Source organism: Dermacentor variabilis, chromosome 2 (assembly GCF_050947875.1).
Source record: "Dermacentor variabilis isolate Ectoservices chromosome 2, ASM5094787v1, whole genome shotgun sequence".
NCBI lineage: Eukaryota > Metazoa > Arthropoda > Arachnida > Ixodida > Ixodidae > Dermacentor > Dermacentor variabilis.
Window position 1 is genome coordinate 145,182,822 of NC_134569.1, and position 24,604 is coordinate 145,207,425.

General features: G+C 45.6%; 1 protein-coding gene across 3 annotated transcripts in view; it reads left to right on the plus strand.

Annotated features, from left to right (window-relative positions):
- The first annotated feature begins 18,226 nt into the window (after window positions 1-18,226).
- LOC142572823 (hydroxyproline dehydrogenase-like) overlaps window positions 18,227-24,604 on the plus strand; it is a 47,115-nt gene continuing 40,737 nt past the window's right edge. The window contains exon 1 of one of the 3 annotated variants that reach the window (XM_075682204.1): window positions 18,227-19,032. In XM_075682204.1, the coding sequence (XP_075538319.1) occupies window positions 18,844-19,032 (189 nt within the window). In that variant the 5' untranslated portion in view covers window positions 18,227-18,843. The remainder of the gene's footprint in view (window positions 19,033-24,604) is intronic. The other 2 variants (XM_075682205.1, XM_075682203.1) reach the window with 2 other exon arrangements.

Here is a 24,604-nt window from a genome sequence, read left to right on the forward strand (position 1 = left end):
TATCGTCTTGGATAAACGCTACGAAAACGTTACGTATCTCTTTTGTGCTACCTGGGAAGTGGCAGAAAGAAATAAAAATGACGCACAATGTTATTTGCACAGTATCTGCAGGCAGTATTGCCATGCTTTTTCACACGATATCTCATAAGAACAATTGAAATCTCAATGTCATTTGCAAAATTCCACAACAATCTCGCCCCCTAAGATTCTTTTCCTGGCTGTAGAAACACTGTAGTGCACCGTCTACACAGGTATGTTTAATCACGCGAAATTTAAAATGGTCAGAGCGAATTTATCGCTTCCTGAACTCACTTCGTTCATATGAAGATTGAGAAACATTGCGGTCAAAATCTTCTCACTGGCGGCTCGTATACGCGCTCATAAATGCAACGTCAACCACACCCTATGTAACAAAGGTCGTGCAACGCTTCGCCATCTAACCAAACTATAAATAGGTGCCCTTTGTCGCCCGTCCTTGGGTCGTGAAGAAAGAGAAAATTAGGTCGAGCACCATCGGTCAGGCTGCAAAAATACGCCCGCTCGATAAAATGTGGCGAAAACGTGTGCTAGTATTGAGCGGCCGTAGCAAAACAAACCCTTCGCGCTTTGCAGTCATGTGTTGAGTCCCTCACGGCATGCGAAAATCTGTTCTGGTCGGATGTGTGTAAGCGCCTTTAAAATTTTTTTTGTGTGTGTTAGTCGCAGCACCTCTCGAAAATAATTTCGAGTATTTATTGCATGTATTTATACTTCGCGACGTCTGCGCAGGATGGCAGAACTTTTCTTGCGGCTTACTTGAAGGAACTAAAAAAAAAAAAATTGACTTGGCATCCCGGCCCTTCGAGAGTGGATGTACAGCAAAGCTGTTGAAAACCTCCGCTACATCTGCTGAGGGGGCTATGCAATGCTTTATTGCTTTAGAGTAATGGTAGTAACGGGAGTAATGGTAATTCTGACAGCACGATTCCGCGGTCGTACTGCCATTCCTTTCCTCTTCATGCCGCTCCTCGTATTCACACTGTTCCTCGGCTGTACTAACTGTGCTTTGCTTACCCATAGCGGTGCTGCAACAACAACGAAATAAGTTAAATTCAATTAAAGTCTCTGGTTTAACGTGCCAAAACCACAGTTTGATTATGAAGCACGCCGTTTTGAGGGACTGAGGAATAATTTTGATCACCTGGAGTTCTTTAACGTGCTCCCAGTGCACGGTATACACAGGCGTGCACGCTTGCATTTCAGCCCCGTCGAAATTCGGCCGCTGCGGCCAGGATTCGATCCCGCGCCCAATGACAGCAGTTACTAGGCATAGTTCTTTTATATATGAAAGGCATGTGACGTCATTCCCCACGTCGCAAGCTGCTGTCGCCGCAGCAGCTTGCGCAACAATAATGTTTACCGTATATCTAATAGTAAAACCTTTCCCTTATTTCTGTTTTCATTAACGCATCTGTGCGTACGCGTATCACGTTTATATATGTAATTTCATGACAACACTATGAAATAAATAGTTGAGGGTAGCGCTTGTCCCGTGTCCATGCACCCTTTTTTTCGTGCCGTGTTTGTTTTGCGCTTTCTTTAATTACGTCAAGTATGCTTCAACTAAGCCCTCTGCAAGTTCTAGTTCCTTCAAGTTCGCAGAAAAAAGAAAAAGAGCTGCCCTCCTATGCAGACGCTGCCAAGTGTAAGTACTTCAAGTCAACAGTTGAAATCAATGCTTCAAAAAGTTTTCGAGAGGTGAGGCAACAAACACAAAGAAAATTTTGAAACAAAAGGCACTTCCAGACACCTGTACAAACAGATTTCCGCGTGACGAGAAGGACCCGACAGCGCAAAGGGTCAAGGGTTCGTTTTCCTACCGCCGCTCGATAAAAGCACACATGTTTGCGTGTAGTGGCAGTGGTTTCGCCACTTGACCGGCAGTGCTGGGTTTCGTTTTCTCTTTCTTCACGTCCTAAGGACGAGCGGCAGTGAGCGCCTGTATCCTGCTTGGTTCAGAGGTTTGGTTTAGGTAACTTACACGTAGTGTCTCACGGAGTGGCGCGCATACGCAAGCTCTCGCGTTTTGTTTGACGGCCAAACTTGCAAGGGCATTGCTATATATGACTGAGTTGACTGCTGCTTTTATGAGTATGTATTACGAACTCTCAGCGAGCAGATTTGAGTGCCATGTTTGTGAATCCTTATATGTATGGCGTCAGGCCAGGGGGTGTTAATTCCGCTCCGGCCGTTTAGGCAGACATTTGATTCGTGTGCTAAAACCTCCCTGTGTAGACCAGCGTGTGCATTACAATGCCTTACTGCCACCATGGGAATACTGTAGGCGTGAAACTATCGTGGCACTTCCCATTTGTCATTGTGGTTTCAATTGCTCCTGTTGGATTTCGCGTGAAATGGCATGCATAACCACCTGCGGCTACTACGTAAATAACGCTGTGCGTGATTTTTCTCTTTTTCTGCCACTTTTCCCAACAGACCTGAAGTTCGGGGCCAAGCAATAGGAAAGCACGGGTCAAGGTTATTTACTGAATGATACAGTTCCGTTCCCATAAAATATTGCGCTAACCCGCGTTGGCAGTGACATCAAGGAAGAAAAAAGGAGTTACACCGATACCCAAGCTTCCTACCGTGCGTACGGCAAGAACATTTATTTGCATAGCAAGCAAAGGAGCAGCTGCCTACGTTGTACCGCAAATATGAAAATGAGCGGCTCGTGTTCAAGAATGACTGGAATGCAGAGAACACCGCTGACATTCGCATTAACTGTGCTTTCGGTGCTTTTATCAACGACAGAATCTGATAAGATGAATTCACTGATGCTCACTGTTATGTCTGCTCTGGATGTGCCTGCATCTCGCGTTGCTCTGTTCTGCTCGAGGGGCAGCTGCATGTTTCCAGGAAACGTCGCCAGGAATTTTACCATAGCAAGCTCGGCCTGGACCTGCACGACAGGCTCGTGTTACGCTTCTTTCCGTCACTACGTGGCGCAAGAGGACGTATTTGCTAGACCGGGCTTTGTCTTTCTACCACGTCACAGGTCGCTCCCCTCTCGCCTTTCACGCGAACTGGCACGGTTCCAGAAGTACTACTCGAACGTCCAGTGGATATTTTCGGTGGACCAACACGAAGACCTGCTGAGAGAGTTAAGGCCAAAATGCCAGGTGCTTACCGTGAGTGAAAACGAGATCAATGCGCCTCGAGATGGATACAGATCTTGCGAGGAACGTGAAATATTCAGAAATGCAGACATGATCACAACAGACCGTTCGCCACCTAGAGGCACATATCCCAAGGACAGTCGAATAATTTACACGTTATTCGACGGGCGTAATAACAACTGCGGGAAGGAAAGATTTCTGTACATCCCTATCATAAGGGACGTCTATGCCAGACTTAACAACACGATGGTTGAATCATGTAGCAGTTCCACCGGCACTGATTCGCTTCTTCTTGACCGAAACGTTGATATGGTCCTCGGCCCACGTCCCGTTAAGTGTTCGCTTCGTTGTTACTTCTACGCGTACGCCGTGCGGCAGCCGGAGGCATTCTGCATGCTTGTCCGTCGCAGGCGTCCGGTACATCCGTCTTTCACTCACAACTGGCTTTCGTTCTTCGTCCTCTGTTGCACGTTGATACCCGTTGCGATGACGTTCTCGCTGATAATCACCGTCAGGCGTCGCATTAACCCCGACCGAACGATCGGATTTTCGTCTGTCGGGCTTTTCCTGGTGAGCACGTTCCTCGGCCGGAGCCCGCCGCGGGGCCTGGGTCCAAGCTCTGCGCCCGCAGGCGTGATGATTGCCGCCTGGATGATGGGCACGTTCTTTCTCTTGAACTTTGTCCAGACGGAGATAACAGCATCTCGCGCGGTTCCCGAGTACTCGCCCGAAATAAAAGAAGTCGACGAGCTCACAGCGCCTCTTAACGCTGGAAGGGTCCTACTATGCACTAATGAACAAGCGGCCAGCCGTCTTCGAGAAGTCGTCTCGGACGTGTCGTTTTTGGCATCCCTGCGAAGAGCCGCTGACAGTTGCAATCGAGATTGTTTCGCTCCTTTTTCTTGGGATTATTGTACTGACAAGATTAAGAAGGGCACTCATGTCGGGTTAATTCCATGCGTCGAACCGTTGCTGGCACGGGCATTCAAGAGCGGAATAGAGCCTGTTAAGGATCGCTTCCTGTCACACTTCGGATGGTCAGCGGTGCATGGTAGATTCTCCCTGCGGTAAGTTTCCACAAAGCTTTACTTTATTATATTAAATTTCGTTCGGCATTACACAAAAAGAAAAGCACAACCATTCACACTGAATTAAATTACGATTAAACTAAGTTCGAGACGCCTGTGTCACACAATTTCACTTCGGCAAGAAATGTGTTGTGTTCATTGGGCGGTGATGAAAGCATAAAATATTGTCTTCGTCATCGTCATCATCCTAATGAACAGCAGCAGCAGGTTATTTTTCTGTCCACTGCAGGACGAAGGCCTCTCCCAGTTATCTCAATTACCCCTGTTTGCGCTAGCTTGCTTTAACTTGCGCCTACAAATTTTCTAATTTCATCATCGCCCCACCTAATTTTCCGCCTGCCTCGATGGCGCTTCCTTTCCATTGGCACCCATTCTGTAATTCTAATGGCCCGTTGGTTATCTACCCTATGGATTACATGGTCCGCCCAGCTTCATTATTTTATCGTAATGTCAACTAAAATATTGTAACTAATACCAATGAGAAGAAAACTTGCTTGTCAGTACACAGTAATGAGTGAAACATAAAGAAATAAAGGAAGGGCATATTGAGTTCTCTTGAGAATTTAAATACTTTGCCCGTAGTCACTAAACCATCAGTTTCTTATGCTAGAAGTGGTCGTGAGAGGAGGTGTTACCTAACAGTGGTGTTGGGCATAGTAGTGAAGCCTGCCGGCCGGTGGCTAAAAATGCATAGGCAAAGTTTGTGCACTTTGCTTAATTGGACGCCTGTTTTGGACAAGCAATGTGTGTGCCCGTCGGTAGGCGGCGTGGAACGTCAAGACACGTGTCCGTCTCTGACGCGGTAGTTTCTAGGTTGTCGTGACGCCATGTATATTCTAATTTCGGCATTGACAGCTGCCCGAGGGACGCTTTGCGCGCTTTACGGTGACGTAATGTTGGCCGGGTGTGGTGCAAGGTAGCCAGCTTAAAGCAATTAAACCGAGACACCTTCTCTTCTCTTGAACACGCGTGAAACGCTCGAAAATCGGAGACAAATGTGGGCGAACCGCGTGCTCCCGCCAATGCCGAGCTGCTTGCACCAGCTATTTCTTGTTGACATCTTTGAATCAGAGCGCCACCAACGTCGCTGGCACGTCTGGTCAGGCAAGGCTGTGCTAAAGGTTTTTCAGTTAGCGTCGGTGACTGATTGAGAACCGTTAATTTGAGATCACACGCACCTGTGGCCGAATTGACCAAGCTTTTGGTTCGTAAGTGCTCTTTGTGATTGGTTGACCGCCCCTGCTAGTAATTTGTTCAGCACCAGGGCTGGCTGAAAATTTTCTCCTACAAACAGTTCTAGTGTAATAGCCGCAAGAATATGGGTCCTGATTGGCTGTCTCTCCCTATCTAAACAACGCGATGGCATGCGCGCCACAGAATTTGAAAGACAGAATAACATTACATTTTTGGCAGCGTTCAGGTTGGCAGACTTAGTGCTCAGTTTCCTTCCTGCGGGTCATGGCTTGTTACGAAACTGATGAGCCTTGTTCGGAGATCGATGAGAATACAGTAGCTGCCGGGCTCGTGGCCAACAAACAATCTTTAATTAGAACGTGCGGTTTTAATCTGCAAGACTTCTTTTTTGAGGCACTTACATTGTCGAGCAGTATTGTAGTATGTACAAGCAAATGCAATATTTTGTCCAGAGGAAGTATTATTTACGCGTTGCTTTTCGTTTGAAGCATGAGTAGATTATGCCTTTTTTTTTCTTTTGGCATTTCTTATTTATGACATTTGTTCGTTTCTGGTCAGAGTGAAGGATAATATGCGCTTATTTATTTTCTCAGCCTTGAAGTTATTTCCACATCTTGTCTCTGTAAGGAATTTTCGAAAACGTGCACTCCTTGTCATAGAAGATGTCTATGAAGGTTTGTCCAGTGACGTCACTGCACTAACCCTTTAAAACTAACATGTCGAGGAGGACGAGGCCGCCTTTGACGAAGATAAGTCCTCCTGTCGAAACGTTGGCCTAAGGTGCCTTATCCCTGTTTATAACCTTTATACCACAGTGTGCTATTCCATCTGTCAGTCCCTTTCTTGATTTTAAAACAAACCATAGCTCTTGAGCTTTGAATACTGCGCACTACTTCCAATGAAATAATTTAGAAGAGCTGCAAGCTGTTACCAGCATCAGCGTACGCGCGCGCTTACTACTGCGCTCACTACGGTTGTACTTTAACTGAAACATGCAGTTTGTATGAATTGTAGTGTGCAGGTTGAGATATCTTTCACCTTTACTTTGTGCAGGCACCAACACCGACGATTGCTGATGGCGCTGGAAGAATCAGGCCTGAGTACGTTCAGCAAAAGAAGCGCGATTCCTGCAATAGTCAAGACGGGCATTGTCTCGTTCGGCTTGCCGTTTGTTGATTACATTCTCATCTACGTCGCAGGATGTGCTCTCTCCTTCTTGACACTGGCTGTAGAGGCAGCATGCCATTGTTTTTACAACGTTAATCGCGGACGCCTGCAAGCCCGCCTGCATCCTTTTCACGTGAATCTGGGCTGAATGGTTTGCAATCTGGCCTACAACGCTGCATTGTTCATTAGGTTGAAGCCATTGGAACATTTAAAAAAACGCTAGGCTAAATTAGCACTGAAGAAAAAAGAACATCTTGAGCTCTATTAGTAAATTACGTTTCTACAATACAAAAAAAAAAAGACGCTGTTACCGTGAGAGAACGCTTGATAAGCCATAAACTGGGCAAAAGCGATAGACAGGGGGTGACACCGCCTTGGTGTTTCCGCATCAGCTTGCTGAAACCTCATAGATTTTGATGGCATCCGCTCGACCCTAAGCTAATTCTTTTCCCGGTAAAGATAGAGGGAATTGTGTTTAAAGGAGCCACAAATTGAACTTGGATGGTTTTGAGAAATTGGCTGAGCCACCACGGCTAAAGAGCTTTGAAATCAATGACATCTCGCCGATGTGCCGGGGATGGAGTTTTGGTTCCAAATTAGGAAAAAAAGAAAGTTTGGCATTTATTTTCTCTGTTAGCAGCTAGCCTATTGCAGCAAAATCAACTAAAATAGGGTTGTAAAAGAGTACTTTATCATTTGGTACAAATGCTTGTTTTCAGTGTCTCTTACGTGTAGACTGTGACCATAAGCATAGGTCGCATAGCAGCATAGGCGGATGCTCACTTATACTCACTACCCAATGATTTCGCAAGCTGTGTACTCACATTCGTCAGTGCTCCCTCACGTTCCCGACTCACACACCCTCACTCTCACCAACACTCACTTGCGTTCATAGTGACTTACGCTCCCGCTCACCGGCACTCACTCACATATTTCTGTCCACTAACACTCGCGGGTAGTCACCAAAGTTCACATTCACGTGCACTCGAAATCACTTCCTTTCGCTCGTACTCACGTTAACCGGCGCTCGTGTTCGTACTCACGTTCGCTCAGACTCATCGGCACTCACTCCCGTTTATACTCGCGTACATTCTCACTATTCTTCGCTCACTAACGCCTAATCTCACACCTGTGAAATTAGTCTGGAGCGAGTATGAGTCACTGTAGTCGTAGGCGAGTGCCGACCTAGGAGTGTGGCATGCCAGATTCGCCATTTATGCACTGCTACCATCTCTAATTCTCAGCGTTTGATAGACATGGTGCTGGCGTTAATCAGGAACGGGTGCCCGTTAACCTGAAAAACGGCTTGGCATGTCACTGCATATGTTGGCTGAAACGTGTAGCATTTGAACTAAAATAAAATCAACGTTTTATTTGACATGATGTCTATAGTACAGGCAGGAAGCTCGAAGGTATTGTTTGACGGGGCCTGCACTTCGTAAGGTACAAATTTTAGTTACTCACAAATACTAGTCGGACAAGATAAATCAATGAGTACAATCTGTAGCATACACGTGCACGCATCACACGTGCGTATCGCATACACGTGGGCACAGAATGTATCTGCAGTTCGGCGCAATTAGTAGTGCAATAAGTACGTAGATCCAACGCACATGTCGGAGTCCACATGACGAAAAAACTTTAGGGAATCGGTAATTTAAGTTTTGCGACTATTGGCGCGGCGTAGAAGTTTGTTTGCTGCCATTCTACGGCAACCTGTAATTGCATACAATCTTTTTGTTTGTCAACCACAAAGGTAAAAATTTATTCAGATGCACTTCTCATGTTTAAAAACAGATCGCTCACAAACTGCCGAAATACAAACTCCAAATCAGGCGCATGCACACTGTGACACGTCTACGGAACAATTTTGTGATGACAAAAGCGATGTATGCTGCTCGTTGAGGGATATACGATGATGACATGCGTATGCATATAAAGGTCTGACACGTATCTTATCTTTTTAATTAATTTTTAATTTATTGCTGCTGTCAGTCCCAGGGAAACGTTTAAAGACTGTGTACTTCATGCGTCGCAGTAGCACGTACCTTATCTAGAGGATTGGCCAAGAACTGGCACCACCCAGTGGCGCATATCGTACGGCTAAATCAGAGAAACTTAAAGTAGCCATTATATACAATTTACTATTCGATTAACAGGCCGCTGTACTTTATGTAGGTACCTATCAGCCGATATTATTTGTTCTGTTATCATGTAGGACTTTTTTCTTTTGTCGCGCAGAACAAAGGTGTGCTTTCTTGCACTACTTTGTTGGTCAGCATACAAGGAGGAAGTAAGCCCGTTCGCTGCTACTTTCATTCGGCGCAGGTATAACCTTCGTATAACCTTCGTATCCACACATATATTTGTCGGGGGTACTTAGCGACCCAGCAGCCACACGAGTCCCGGGAGGGTAGGCAAAGAAAGCTTCGCTTTAAAATAAGAAGCAGAAGGCCATTAAGCTTGATTGTCGAAACCTGGCCCATAGCAGGAAAAGAAGGGAAAGACGGTAAAGATACGATAAATACGTTGCGACCCACACGTGTGCCGTAAGAGGAAAGGCATATATGTACACTGAATCAATATGAATGTCGGGAACTTTTCAGGTCATGCGCTTTTTTTTTTTCACAGGAAGCAAAACACACTCGAATTTGTTAGCATTTAATAGCTTTGGCAGCTCAACATCCGAGACCCCATAATACGTGCGTGCGCGAGGGCTATACTAATTTGCAATGTGTCTCATGTGATATGCTGAAACATTTTGTTAGGTTAGAGAACTGTTCAACGTAGCTACTGGTGGGCTTTTTCGAAGTTAACTATCCAAAATTATGTGATATGCTGAAACATTTTGTTAGGTTAGAGAGCTGTTCAACGTAGTTACTGGTGAGCTTTTTCTAAGTTAACTATTGCGTTTCGATAGTGGGCTATTGTAAAGAGCGATACACTACGTTATTTCACACCCACAGAACTGGCGCATATGCACACGGACACACACATCAGTTACTTAAGGGTTCATAAAACCTTACACAGTGTTCGAGCAGTCCAAGTGCACGTCATTAATTTTCTCTGTGTTATGTCCTGTTTAATACATAACGCTCGATCATATTTTATGCACTTGCCGCAATAACACTGTCGCTGCACGAGTGCTTTTTTGAACTTTTGCTGTACTTCCACGAACCTCAGCACCGCCACATTTTTCATGCCCACGGGGACCAAAACTGAGGAGTGTGACTTGGATCGAATCAAATCGCACTATATTGTAAATTAAGCGTAATTAATTGTCATGTCTTTGTATTGATGAATGAACTGAAAGCTAAACGGTTCAAAGCCACTGCAATTATTCTGCGAAAGATCTGCAGGTGTGTCGCAGTTGTCAAAACAAGGAAGTGCGAAATTGCTTGCTGTGAATAGGTTGTACTTTTTCTGTAAGTCTTGGCTTTGTTATTGTGTACTCGTGTTTTGTGAAATGCTTAAGTTCCTCTGTGAATTCATTTTCCGTAAATGTGTGCAAAAGAATTCATGTGCTTAAATAGTATTTGTAAGTTGTTGCTGCTTTATAAAGGGGCAGCCACCCCATCAAGCTGCTGATCTCAGTAGCTTGTTGTGGCTGCTCCTTCCTTGTATGTTTTTATCAAGGATAATAAATTCAAATTGAAAAATTGCAATTTTAGTAATAAATGGGGCTCTTGCTGAAGCTATTTCGTCTCTAGATGGGCTAGATCACCTCGAGCCCATACTGAGAAAATAGAAGTGCTTACTTTAGCAAACACTATAATATTCTAACAATTCTTTTGTGCAATGAAATTGAAAAGCCAGGAGAATTAGCCTAACTTCGCGCAGTAATCATGGTTTTACGTGTTGAAAAAAACCAATTAGCTATTCTATGCCCCTAAAAGTTTCATTTTCCGCAGTCCAAATAAATCCACAGCCGTAAATCCTATAAAAGTTCTCCCCCACACGAAACCCATAAATCCACACTCATAAAATCTTCAGTTTCAATGTATTATATTTTTTTGGCGTCGAAATAGGACCGACTGGGCTACAAAGCAACTATACCATACGGGGCGGCTACCCTTGAATAGAAAGCAATGGGTTGGTACGATATAGCTCACACAGGTGGAAAGGTCCATCACATACATAACACATAATTCCTACATTCATGTATCCCGGTACATGAAACGTTACTAAAGTGCTTGCAAAATCTATCAACACCTAAGTAAATCACCTTAGTTGTAGACAGTATGACAATGTGAGATGTTAAGCACGGAACGCCCCTGCGCAATTGAATAGGTATGGGAACCCGGACTCCGTCCCGAAGGCTGTAGAAGTCCGAGATGAGAAGCTCTGCTGTGTCACCTAGAATGATCAATCAATCAATCAATCAATCAATCAATCAATCAATCAATCAATCAATCAATCAATCAATCAATCAATCAATCAATCAATCAATCAACGTTTATTTAGGCGTCATGCCTTCATGGTTTATTCGTTAGGTTCGATCAACCATTTCTGCCGGAAATTAGAAGCGACAGATGAAGGTCGTGCCGCGGGAGCACGGGGAAGACGCCAGGCCTAGGTATGTAGGAGTCCATTTGAAATCGGTATCAGGCAATGCAGTAGTGCCGTGAAATTCTCCAGTCTAAGAATTGAGGCATGAGTTACCAGCGTCTCTATAAGGGGCGAGCCGGAAAGAGGCACATTTTCTTTTTTCGGAAAGCACTGTCTTTTGTTTATAACTAGTAATAGAGGTCATCATTCAAAAGTTTTGGAAGGAAATAGATACCGCACGCATATTCTTACATCACACATGAGCCGTACTGTTTATTACATTCTGTAACGCTTTTCTAATTGCGTGCAAATATGAGAATAAAGTATAGGAGCCCATTCTTCTAGTTCTATCTGGAGGTACCCTAGGGCGGAGAAGAAAAATCTACGTAGAAGCTACGGCGTCGACTGGCATTTTCTAGGTGCTCTACAAAGTTGAAAGGCTGGGATTTCAATTCGTCCTAACAGCGTGTCTCGAAACAACCAAAGTGCTCCAAGACTACTATTTTTGTAAACATTGGTCATGGTATGGGTCGACACGACACTGATGCCGACGCAAACGAACGCAAACGCCTACGAGTCGGCAGACCGTGTCACCAGTGTCACTGAGAGATAATTTGGAACGCTCGGACGGCACTGACGCCGATCCAACAGACATCGAGTTGTGGTGTGACAGGCATTCTTGCCGACGACGAAGCCGACAGTCTACCGATAGTCCTTCGTCCGCTCTTCATGCGATGGGCGGCTGAGCGATAACATAGCATCGACAACGCGATTGCCGTAGGAACTGCTCTTGTACTTAATAATTTGCTTGTACGTAATGTATTCATTCACCCACAAAATAAACCTAGACCTGCTTCCGAAGTTTAAACATACGAATTGTTGGATGTTGTTAACCATTCTCATCAAGTTCGAGCCACGTTGCTGATCTCTTTCAGCAGATGGTAGAACTACTGATGCCGACGAGGTTGTGCATCGACTGTGCCTGCGAATTCGAACTAAAGGATAACCAGTTAGGATTACAGAAACTGTTTTTATACAAGTACGGGCCATAGCAATTTAAAATGAACCACTATTCACTTCCTACGGTGCTTCGTTTGTGGTCGACGTTAGCTTGGGGCTCAAAACTAATAAATAAAGATCACGCGAATCTAACAAAGTGTTGGAATTATCAGGTATCAGTAAGTGTAGGTAGCAGCTGTAGCGGATGACACGTGCATGACCTCGTCAACTGTAGGTGTTAAGTCAGGAGGACGAATGCGATGTATGGTACTTGCCGAGGGAAGGTGTATGCATTCTCAAAGAAGTACGACACATATCTAAATGCATTTAATGATTATGTGCTGTGCGATGGCGCGGGCAAGATAGCGAACCTTCTTCGTTTATTCTCCCCATCCGTGCTTGCAGCCCACACAGGGTTACCTGCCTATAGTGGTTGGCAGCTGTTGTATACAGCTAATTGCTACCACAATACGCCTTCCGTTCTTCCACAGAAATGAAACAGATGAACAAGTGAAATGCTCTAACAATTTGCACATAGTCAAGCAAAATAAACTGGGTCCTCAATGTTCAAATATTATGTTCCTTGGTTTCACCCGTAAGGCTACCGCCCTGAACACTGCACTTAAGGGGAAGCTTTAGCTCGGGTGCTTCTTTTTTCTCGGCAATCACTGCAACAAATTTGGTGAAGATTGTTGCATAAAAAAAGTTCAAATTTAATGAGTGTTGGTTTCGAATTTTTGATTTAGGTCGTCAATCCTTCATTAAAATTTTGCAAAAATTCAGGATTTTCAGAAAACGAAACTATCAAGTTTACAACTGTGTAACTCAGCAATAAAAAATGATATCACAATTTTGTGATTTGCATCTAATAGTGCATCTAAAGCGGACGGAATTGATATGTTACACATTAATCTAAAAAAATTAATAATGCGTAAATACAGCTTTTGCAGAACCCTTGTACACAACGTAACAAATTCACGTAAGATATATAGTTACATATCGAATTTGTCCGCTTTCAATGATCTAATGGGTGCCGTTTACAGTACCGCGATATCTGTGCTTCATGCAGAGCTATTAATTTATAAACTTCGGGCTTCTATTTTTTTCAAACTTCTGAATTTTTGAAATTCTTTTTTTAAAATTCATGTCTTAAACTGAAATTTCGCTTCCAACAGCCACTGTAATGTAACTTTTTCTCTCAAATGCAGCAAATTCTATTAAAATTGGTACAGGGATTATCTCAGAAAAGCGTCTCTGCGTTTTACATGTATTTGAATAGGCCGCATCGGAGTTGGACCCGAGCTAAAGCTTCCTCTTAACCACCGCGCTGCATAAAATAGATTCAAAATGTCAGGCCAACTGGTTAAATTGGTTAAAGGAAAGCTGTTTAAGGAAGACCACGACCTAACTTGAGGCCTTGGCTCAATCATAGTAGGCTCTGGTGACTGAAACCGGAATTTTATGCGGTCCCTGTGGGGCTATAGATGATTCAACTAGTGACAAGTTGGGTTTTACGGACGTCTTCTGTCTTTCGATTGTGGAGAGAGTTCATGGTTATGAACGTCGTGGTAATGAAGAGATCTCGTTGTTCAGTGTAACATTTTCGTGCCTCAGGTCAGCCAAAGCAGCATGCAGTCGTTCCTCATGTTCGTGCCATGTAGATCCCCATACTAGAATTTCGTTCATATATACTTTAGTTCCCGCTAGGTCTTCAAACATCTCAGTCATGGTCCCTGAAATACCTCAGGTGCAGAACGAATTCCGAAGGGCAACCCGCATATACTGGTAGCTACCACATGGCGCTGAGACTACATATTTCTGACGTGGCTCATTGCAGGAATTTGATGGAATCCAGAATTTTCTCGGAGTTCCGAAAAGTAAACCGCACCAGCCAGTTGCACATCAATTTCTTCACGCTTGTGCAGTCGAAAACTTTGACGTTCCAAGTTCCCGTTGATGTGTCGTGGGTCCCGAGACACGCCGAGCTGTCCGTTTTTTATTCTGTACGACGACGAGACCACTCATCCAATCTGTAGGCTCTTGGACGAATCGCACAATCCCTGTAATAAGAAGAGGCTCCACTCGTAATGGGCCCTTCACTGCAAGGCACACGCGTCTCACTGGCTGCACTAGCAGTTGGGCTCCTTCACGTAATGCCATTTTTGCGAAGGTTTCTCGCATTGAAAACCACTTAACACCTCAGGAAACTCTGCAAGAACTGCTTCTTTCACGGCTGGTTGTGAAGAGACTTGCAGTAGGCAACGGGCGCCGGCCAGATGACCTTCCGGCAATTCCAGCTTCCTACAAAAGCTGCAGATGTCAGCCGCTTGGGCTAAGACAGGAATGAGACACCATTTCGAACAGCAACTGACGTGCACCAGTTTTATGTCTTGCTTGGAGCAGATAAGCGAGCTTGCTTATAATAATGTCAGCGATCCACGGCAGCGTTCGAAAGTATTCGGCATGTACAGACGTAACCTGTATATGCAGAATGTGGAAACGCTTGCCTCGATATTAACGCGTGTTAGAGAGCATCGTGGACGCGTAACGTTTCCTGCAAGATATTATTCCTCCGTTCGCTAGGCTGTGTGAACTGGCACAGCTGTCAGCATGGAAAGCTTGCCCATACGGTGTCCATACTCTGTTGAGGATTCCAAGCCTTTCACAAGCACGAAGGTTTAGAATTGCACCTTTGTGTTTTTTGACGATTAATAATTTTACTAGAGCTTCGGCGTTCGTTCCGCGCGGTGCTAACTGTTACAGCGTCCAAGTGCGCAATGGCAGCACAACTGCAACACCGCAGAGTGGTGTGACTCGAGCTGAGAGTCGCAGTATTTAAGTTTCGACAACGCCAGCTTAACAGAAGTGGGTTTATCTGAGCTCCAGTGTCAATCTTGAAATGTATGACCTTACTACCCATTTTTGCACAGGCTCAACCCAATCCTGACAGCGGCCAGCTCAGGCCTTGAGATCCAGCACTTCGAATTGATCAACAGTGGGTTGCTGTGCGTCTTCCTCGGATACTTCTCGCACTTGCCGACAACCTGTTGCGAGATGATTTTTTTCTCCCGCAATTCCAGCATGAGCTGGTCACGCGTTGTTGCGCTGTGGTAGCTTGAAATTCCTGCAAGTCGCATTGAAGCTCCTGCCGAAGGTGTGTGCTGACGTGACTTCGCAACTTTCGCCATGTTCTGGCGTGTTTTTAGAATTCCACAACACATTTTTGCGCCTGGTTTTTCACTTTGGCCACAGTTATCTGCACTTCCTCGAAAGCTTTCTTCAGGTTTTGCTCCGCTTATTCTTCTAGACACATGCTAGCGGCTTGTGCTAACGGTACATCTTGCGCGCGAAGCATTCGCTGGAGCAGATTACAGTCGGCAACGCCGTAGACAATCTGGTCCCACGAAAGTGAATGTCTGAGCTGGGAGAACTGGCACGACTTGAACTGGCATGACTTTAACGGAAATGTTGGAACGGCTGCCTTTCCTTTTTGAATGCGCACGCGAAAAACGCAGCGTTCTTAAGTTTTTTTCTGAAGCATGCAGTAGTCTTCAAACTTTTTGATGATTATGTCAAAAGTATAGCTCTCGACGTTCCTTCGAATCTGCCATATACACCCTGGGCTTCGTCGCCGGCAACACACCGAAGTAGCGCAATCTTGTGGCCGTACATAGATCGTACATCAGCAATTTCCGTCGTCCTGAGGAACAACCCAAAACGCTGGCAAAACCGCCTCCAGTTTCCTGCCACGTTCTCACAAAATACGAGCTGAGCGGGCGTCTTCAAAGACTCCATGTCGAGTGGCGTGGTTTCATCCAGATTGCCGAAAAAAATCCTACATATCCACTTCTGACATCATGCGATGACGCATTTAAGATAGCGAATATTCTTTATTTATACTGTTCATCCGGGCTTGATGCCCGCCCAGGGTTGCCCGCCTATAGAGTGGCTAGAAGCAGCTGTGTACAGCTGAATAGCTACCACGATACATATTCCTTGTGTCAAAGTGGTACATAACCATCGTGGAGGATTGACAATGAATGGGCACATGCCTAGTGATCAAACGCTATGGTACCCAAAGTAATTGCAGCATAAGACAATCAACGAAGCCGCTGAATACCAAGCGCTATTTCATTAAGAATACTGCGATTTAGAGATACCATTGAGTCGACATTTAGGTGTGTGAGTGTGTGAAACAACTTTATTTTGTCCGCGATAGACGCGAGCAAACTCAACGTCACCTGGCTAGGCCCACTGGGGGACCATCAGGTGAAACTTAACGGCCCTCTCGCGAGCCCTCTGGACTGTCAGGATTTGAGAGGTCTGGTGCTGGGCCCTAATGAGCTTCATCATTTCCTCTTGGGTGAAAGGGGGACCGGCAGAGGGGCAGCTCCACAGGACATGCTCGAAGTCCGCATAATCACCACACAGAGGGCAGTCCGGGCTTGGGAACCGTTCGGGGTACATTGTGTGCAGCGCCGCGGGGCTCGGGTAAGTGCTTGTTTGCAGAAGTCTGAGAGTGACTGCCTGGGCCCTGCACAGCGAGGAGTGCGGCGAAGGTAGGAGTCTTCCTGACAGATAATTATATTTGCAGATTTTGTTGTACGAGCAGAGAGGTAGGTACAACTTCTTTTCTCAGGTGCACCTATTGACACTAACTTGTCGGTCAACATTCAGGGCTATATAAGGGGTCTATTCTGAGAGAAACATAACAATTACACAAAACAAAAAAATGCATGTTAGGAATGTGCAAATATCGAGTGTTTTTCAGCGGAATAAGCGCTGAATTTGTACGAAGTCTGCACCCTCTGCAGGCGCTTTTTGTGCGCGGGACCTATGGACTATGAGAAACACTGAAGTCGAGATAAATAATTTCGTGCCATTTCGGCCCCAAGAGGTTTTCCGACAAACATCGAAATCTCAGCGCACTCGTGTTCTTGAATCCCGCTCTGCATTGGAATGCGACTGTTGTGGTCATGAACCCTAACCGCGGTCCATTGATTAACCCAAATATTTCCAATGTGCACGTTCTTAAAATGTGCTTGAGAAGATTGTTGTACATGCTTTATTAAGAAGCTTTTCTTATTCACGTAATGTCACCTTATTTTAGCGGCGTTAACAGCACTAGAATGAACCATATGCTTAAATGCGCTTTCCTTTACGTATGTGTATTTTTTAGCGCCAATGCTCCATTTAGCAATACTTATTGCTGGAGGTGGCTTGTTTCCTGCTAATTAGGGATGGTATTCATCACATCCTACATTTCGGGTTTAGTAGGAGCTGGGGGCAGAGGGGAGGGAGGTCCCGATAAGTTACGAGGTTGATGTGTCAGCGTCTATATTGTTGGGTGTTGGAAACAAAAAGGATGGGAACGCGAAAAGTGTGTGATGATTCACAAAGACCGAAAGCAAGAAATCGACAGAGAACATTATTAAGAATAGCAGAGCCTCTCTTCTTTAGGTCGTACCTGGCTGCCTGAAGACAAAAGCATATGGACCAAATATTCGCATCAGGATGTGTCATGTGCCTGCTGCTTAGACGACTAACCACATCGTAATGAAGGGCAAAGATATTCAACTGTAGGAAACGTCCAGTTCCCAGAAATACTGCGATTCCAGGCTGAGGGGATTGTTAGCTAGCCAGCAGTCGAGATAAGCAAGAGATGTTTATAGCATTTAGTGTATCTATAGAACATCAAGGAGTAGTTATAGAGAAAAAAAAGGGGATGAGATCGATGAAACAGGGATCGTTACAGGCTTAAGTAACTGTACAATAACAAAAAATAGAGCTTTGAATGAAGAAAGGGAGTCAATAGTATACATAAGCAAAATGCTAGATTGAATTAGATGTCGTAAAACGTGGTTAGCTCAAGGAGTCTGGGTGATTATTTGTCGGCGCACCGTTTGAAAAGGGGTGCCAAGAGAAATCATGATAACGATATATATATATATATATATATATATATATATATATATAAACTACTGGAATGATATACGGCACTGGCTGCGTGCCCACCTTCTTTCGTTGTTATCTATATGTTTATGCAAATGGGACCCTGCTCCGACGCAGTTGAACAACCCACAGAAGCTTGTTACCCAGGGCTATGAGGACCGCAATCACGCCAAGCGTAAAGCGACACCCAAGGTCACGCTGAGCGTGTACTGATTACAGGGGCCAGGCAGCCGGGATGTCCATGCAAAGCCGCTGAACGAAGCACTGACTATGTGGTGGTTTGAAGCGGCAAACCAAGGCGGCGACGACCGGAGTGAGGCGGCGTCATATTATAGGGTCACTCTCGCACAGCAACACACGCAAAGCGGCGATTGTGGTTTGACAAACAGCCTCTTCCGACAAGGCGAGGAGAACCGGGAACTGGATGCTTCCAGCTGGCAGGCGGCCACAAGAAAGAAACACGCCGCAGAAGTGAGGATTCAGGAATTATGTGACAAGTAGCATTTCGGTTTCTTGCCGTCTCCGCAGAATTCAGAGCGGCGGATTATATTAGGTAACCGAGCTTCTCAGCGCTGCAGGCTTTTTTGCCAGTGAGAAACGGATAAGCGGTGCTAAGTAGAAAAGAACCCAATCATCACACACGAAGAACTGCCGGGAAAGTCAAATCGCAGGCACATTTCGAAGTGGTTTATAGGTCAAGATTTATTTCAAGAGAAAAAAAAGGCACAACTTCGGAGATGCGGGGTATGCGAGCACTTCTGCCTCTTCGTCGGCGACGTTCTTTCTGCTGTACGACTACGCGGGTCGGGCTGGACTTCTCGGACCACAGCATGGCGTACCAGCACAAGAGCCTCTGGGAACTGGTGCGGGCTCTGGGTGTGCTCAAGGTGTGCTCGTACGACTGGCTAGTGGACAACAGCCAATGGGTGAGTGCTATAGGCACGAGTATGCAGCGTGGCACGACTCAGGGCCGTGCATGAGTGAGCGGCAGTCACTATAGCGTTGCCCACCATGGTGGACCAGTGGCTAAGTGGTTGCGCTGCCGAGCCACGAGGTCGCGGGTTCGATCACGTACAGCCGCAGCGGCCGCATTCCGAAGGTGGCGGCATGCAATAACGCTCGCGCACTTAGATTTCGGTTCACGTTGAAGAACCCCAAGTAGTCAAAACTAATCAGGAGTGCCTCACTAATGCGTGCATCGAAATCAGATGCTGGTTTTGGCACGTAAAACCCCTGAGTTAAAAAAAATAAGTTACTAGCTTTTATAGATCCGTGATGGTTCTGTACCTCGCTCTACTTTGACGATAAAGCTGCAGCTAAAGCGTACATATCTGTGCGTGTTTAGGGAAGAAAGGGGGGAGTTGCAAGAAGGTATCAGTAGCTGTGATTTCGAGGATGCAGCTCGGGGCCCGAAGTGCTTAAAAAATTAAATTATGAGGTTTTACATGCCAAAACAACTTTCTGATTATGAGGCACGCCGTAGTGGAGGACTCCGGAAATTTCGACCACATGGGGTTCTTTAACGTGTACCTAAATCTAAGTACACGGGTGTTTTCGCATTTCGCCCCCATCGAAATGCGGCCGCCGTGGCCGGGATCCGATTCCGCGACCTGGTGCTCAATAGCTCAACACCATAGCCACTGAGCAACCACGGCGGGTCGGAGCCCGAAGAGGTGATGCCACTATTGCGAACCGGCGGCCGCGCTACACCGTGCTCAATATTTCCTGCTCCCTATTTTTTTTTTTACGTTGATGAGACTCATAACGAGCGCGCGTGCGTGCACGCTTGCATTGTCATTTTTGTCTGACCGCCATCATTGTCGCGACTTCATAATGTTTTTCTTGTGAGAAATAATGTTTTTTTATTAAAGGAAAAACACAACAAATAGATGCCATGATAAAAATAAGCGAATAACCATACTTCACTGTGATGGACAGCTTACGCAAAGATAGTGTAGATATGTAGATATTGTTTGTGGGTGTGTTTGAGTCGTAATGTCTGAAGGAGCATCAACGCGCGAGGTGTGCTTACATGTATCGTCGACGCTTCATTTGACGGCAGGATAGGCAGTCGATTTACCCTTTGCTTCAGCTATATACTGCTGGACCGCACCTGAGGCAAAGCTGTGACGTCGAAGGCAGTGTAAACTTGTAACATTTATTTATTTATTTTAAGCACGCTATACATTTCGTAATGTCGCACCACATAACGTGCGTAGACGACTTAACGATATTGAAACGCGCACTTGTTGGTCCTTCCTTCCGGTGACCGTTTTTTCACGTGCTAACAACTGTTAATTTTATCGCTCGGTGCGAGGCGCGCCTGCTTGTATCAGAACATTCTCGATAGCTGTCGTCGATTCTATCTGTTGTCGACGTTGTCGCCGAGGCTTGTGTAACCAAACTGCGTGCGCGACGCGAATAATGTGTTGGCAATTCTGGAAGGCACGCTAGCACCAGCGATTACGCTGGAATCTTCGACGAATCATGCGTAAATAGCCGACGTGCTTGACCCGCGGATCAGATTTCGACGATCGATGCAAGTGCTCATCACTATCGTTCCGCCGTTTGTTTTTGTGCCCACGGGTTCGCCCAAATAAATAGCTAGTTTTGTGGCTCGCCGATATGTCGCCGTCAGTTCTTCACCGTCACGACAACGTGACAATACGCAATACGCAACAAAGCTCTTGTCTATCGTGGATTTACATTCCAACTCGAAACTTCCTTGTTTGCACAAAAAAAATGGGAAGGGGGAATTTGATATTGGGCTCACTTCGCTGCTTTCGTTAATGTAATCAGGTGCGGACATTCCGGCTCCGGGAATGCTTTATGCGCCGCTACACGTGCCAGTGCTATACTAGGTCCTGAGTCGAGGCGGCAAGCAAACGTTCAACCATGATAACTCGAAGTGAAAGCAGATTTTGCACGCGCTTTTTATCGCCGTGGTTCCCAGCGTAGTGAGAAGGTGACGACATTGGCTTGCGGCACGAGTGCTACGGTTACAAGAAGCCACACAACTACTCAAGCTGGTTTCCCAATCTCTCTGCCCGAGTATACCTTTATTTCCTGTTCTGCGTGCCTCCTAGATTGCCTGCTTTACCGGTTCTCTGTTGTTAATGCCGGGGTCTCCAATCGTCGCTTATACCCACCAGTTAACGCAGTAAGTTTCCTTCTTCTTTAGCGCAGAAGCGGATTATGGTAAGTCTATGGTAAGGCTTTCTATTGTCTACGCCATAGGGTGCCGTCTGGTTTAGCGACTGTTTCGCGGCCATCCGAATTCCCATCCTGGGAAAATGCTGCATCTACAGCAAAGAGCTCCGTAGCCGGAGTTAAGTAGCACCGCCAGAAGAATCGTCATGTGGACGGCCTTCGAAACGAGCAATTAAGAAGTTTACGTGACCGTGCTACTAGTGGCGCGGACCATGCGGAGCCATCGCGACAACCACGTGCAATAGCGACAGATATCTCTGCGATTACTTTCATTGCTCCTGTAGCGCTCGCCATCCTCAGCTTCTGCGACCGCCACCTAGTTTGAGTGGGAAAATAAAGAGTCTTAATTTCTTTTCGGTTTGCGTTTAAGCAACCAGACCTAACGGCTGAACTGGGAGGTAGAATCGAAACGGAGATTTCACAGAGTTCTTGCAACAACGTTGCGGCTTCGCTGCCCAGCTTGCGTGACAGAGTTCAGGGCCAGTATTCACGAAAACCTCCTACCTCAGAATGGTTCTTAGGAGAAAATGCCAGCCAATCCTCATGTTGGAGATAGCGATAATTACAGGACGTGGCAAACGAACTTATGCACGAAACGCATTTTGAATTTGTCAACAAGGACCGTATTCACAAAACGCTCCTACGCTAGAATTGTTCGTAAGAGAAAATTCGAGACAATCCTGACGCTGCACATGTTATTAGCGATGGCGACCGGCCAATGGCAAAGGGCACTTGCGAAAGAAAAACTGTGAATTCTGCCCCAGTACCCGAATGCACAAATCTTTTCGTTGGTAAGTGCTCTGAAGCATTGGCTGTCCACCTTTGCTATGTCCAATATCAGGATTGGCTAGAATTTGCTGTTTTAGAGAATTCAAGCGCGTAGAATTTTTTGGGGGGAATACGGGCCCAAAACTGTTAGCGTCACTGCAAAGGTATAGAGTATAACGCCTCCACAAGGTCATAACGAAGGAATAATTCTGTCCCTGTTCTATTATGGGTGGCGCGGTGCATGAATTTTAAAATTAAGTGAGCTGTATAACGAATGATTTGGGAGGCGCCAAGCACTTCTTTATAAAGGCGTTCCACTGTAGTTAGCAGCACATATATATAGATTCATTCATATAGGAGGTATATAGGAGGTATATGAATACAACAATCAAACCCCGGCCCTCAGTCCCCAGCAGCCGCGAAGCAACTGACCACGGCGGCGGTCAGATCTGTGACGCTGCAGAGGGTGCTAAGAATACCTGGCTCCGGACAGGCCGCCATTGGAATCTGAACCTGGCAACGTTTAACGTTAGAACGCTATCTAGCGAGGCGAGTCTAGCAGTGTTATTGGAGGAATTAGAGGGTAGTAAATGGGATATAATAGGGCTCAGTGAGGTTAGGAGGACAAAAGAAGCATATACAGTGCTAAAAAGCGGGCATGTACTGTGTTACCGGGGCTTAGCAGAGAGACGAGAACTAGGAGTCGGATTCCTGATTAATAAGGAAATAGCTGGTAACATACAGGAATTCTGTAGCATTAACGAGAGGGTGGCAGGTCTTGTTGTGAAGCTTAATAAGAGGTACAAATTGAAGGTGGTACAAGTCTATGCCCCTACATGCAGTCATGATGACCAGGAAGTCGAAAGCTTTTATGAAGACGTGGAATCGGCGATGGGTAAAGTCAAAACGAAATACACTATACTGATGGGCGACTTCAATGCCAGGGTAGGCAAGAAGCAGGCTGGAGACAAGTCAGTGGGGGAATATGGCATAGGCTCTAGGAATAGCAGAGGAGAATTATTAGTAGAGTTTGCAGAACAGAATAATATGCGGATAATGAACACCTTTTTCCGCAAGCGAGTTAGTCGAAAGTGGACGTGGAGGAGCCCGAATGGTGAGACTAGAAATGAAATCGACTTCATACTCTGCGCGAACCCTGGCATCATACAAGATGTAGACGTGCTCGGCAAGGTACGCTGCAGTGACCATAGAATGGTAAGAACTCGAATTAGCCTAGACTTGAGGAGGGAACGGAAGAAACTGGTACACAAGAAGCCAATCAATGAGTTAGCGGTAAGAGGGAAACTAGAGGAATTCCGGATCAAGCTACAGAACAGGTACTCGGCTTTAACTCAGGAAGAGGACTTTAGTGTTGCAGCAATGCACGACAATCTCATGGGCATCATTAAGGAGTGCGCAATAGAAGTCGGTGGTAACGCCGTTATACAGGAAACCAGTAAGCTATCGCAGGAGACGAAAGATCTGATCAAGAAACGCCAATGTATGAAAGCCTCTAACCCTACAGCTAGAATAGAACTGTCAGAACTTTCTAAGTTAATCAACAAGCGTAAGACAGCGGACATCAGAAACTATAATATGGATAGAATTGAACAGGCTCTCAGGAACGGAGGAAGCCTAAAAACAGTGAAGAAGAAACTAGGAATAGGCAAGAATCAGACGTGTGCGTTAAGAGACAAAGCCGGCAATATCGTTACCAATATGGATGAGATAGTTCAAGTGGCTGAGGAGTTCTATAGAGATTTATACAGTAACAGTGGTACCCACGACGATAGTGGAAGAGAGAATAGCCTAGAGGAATTCGAAATCCCACAGGTAACGCCAGAAGAAGTAAAGAAAGCCTTAGGAGCTATGCAAAGGGGGAAGGCAGCTGGGGAGGATCAGGTAACAGCAGATTTGTTGAAGGATGGTGGTCAGATTGTTCTAGAGAAACTGGCCACCCTGTATACGCAATGCCTCATAACCTCGAGCGTACCGGAATCTTGGAAGAACGCTAACATAATCCTAATCCATAAGAAAGGGGACGCCAAAGACTTGAAAAATTATAGACCGATCAGCTTACTGTCCGTTGCCTACAAAGTATTTACTAAGGTAATCGCAAATAGAATCAGGAACACCTTAGACTTCTGTCAACCAAAGGACCAGGCAGGATTCCGTAAAGGCTACTCAACAATAGACCATATTCACACTGTCAATCAAGTGATAGAGAAATGTGCAGAATATAACCAACCCTTATATATAGCTTTCATTGATTACGAGAAAGCGTTTGATTCAGTCGAAACCTCAGCAGTCATGGAGGCATTACGGAATCAGGGTGTAGATGAGCCATATGTAAAAATACTGGAAGATATCTATAGCGGCTCCACAGCCACCGTAGTCCTCCACAAAGAAAGTAACAAAATCCCGATAAAGAAAGGCGTCAGACAGGGAGATACGATATCTCCAATGCTATTCACAGCATGTTTACAGGAGGTATTCAGAGGCCTGGAGTGGGAAGAATTG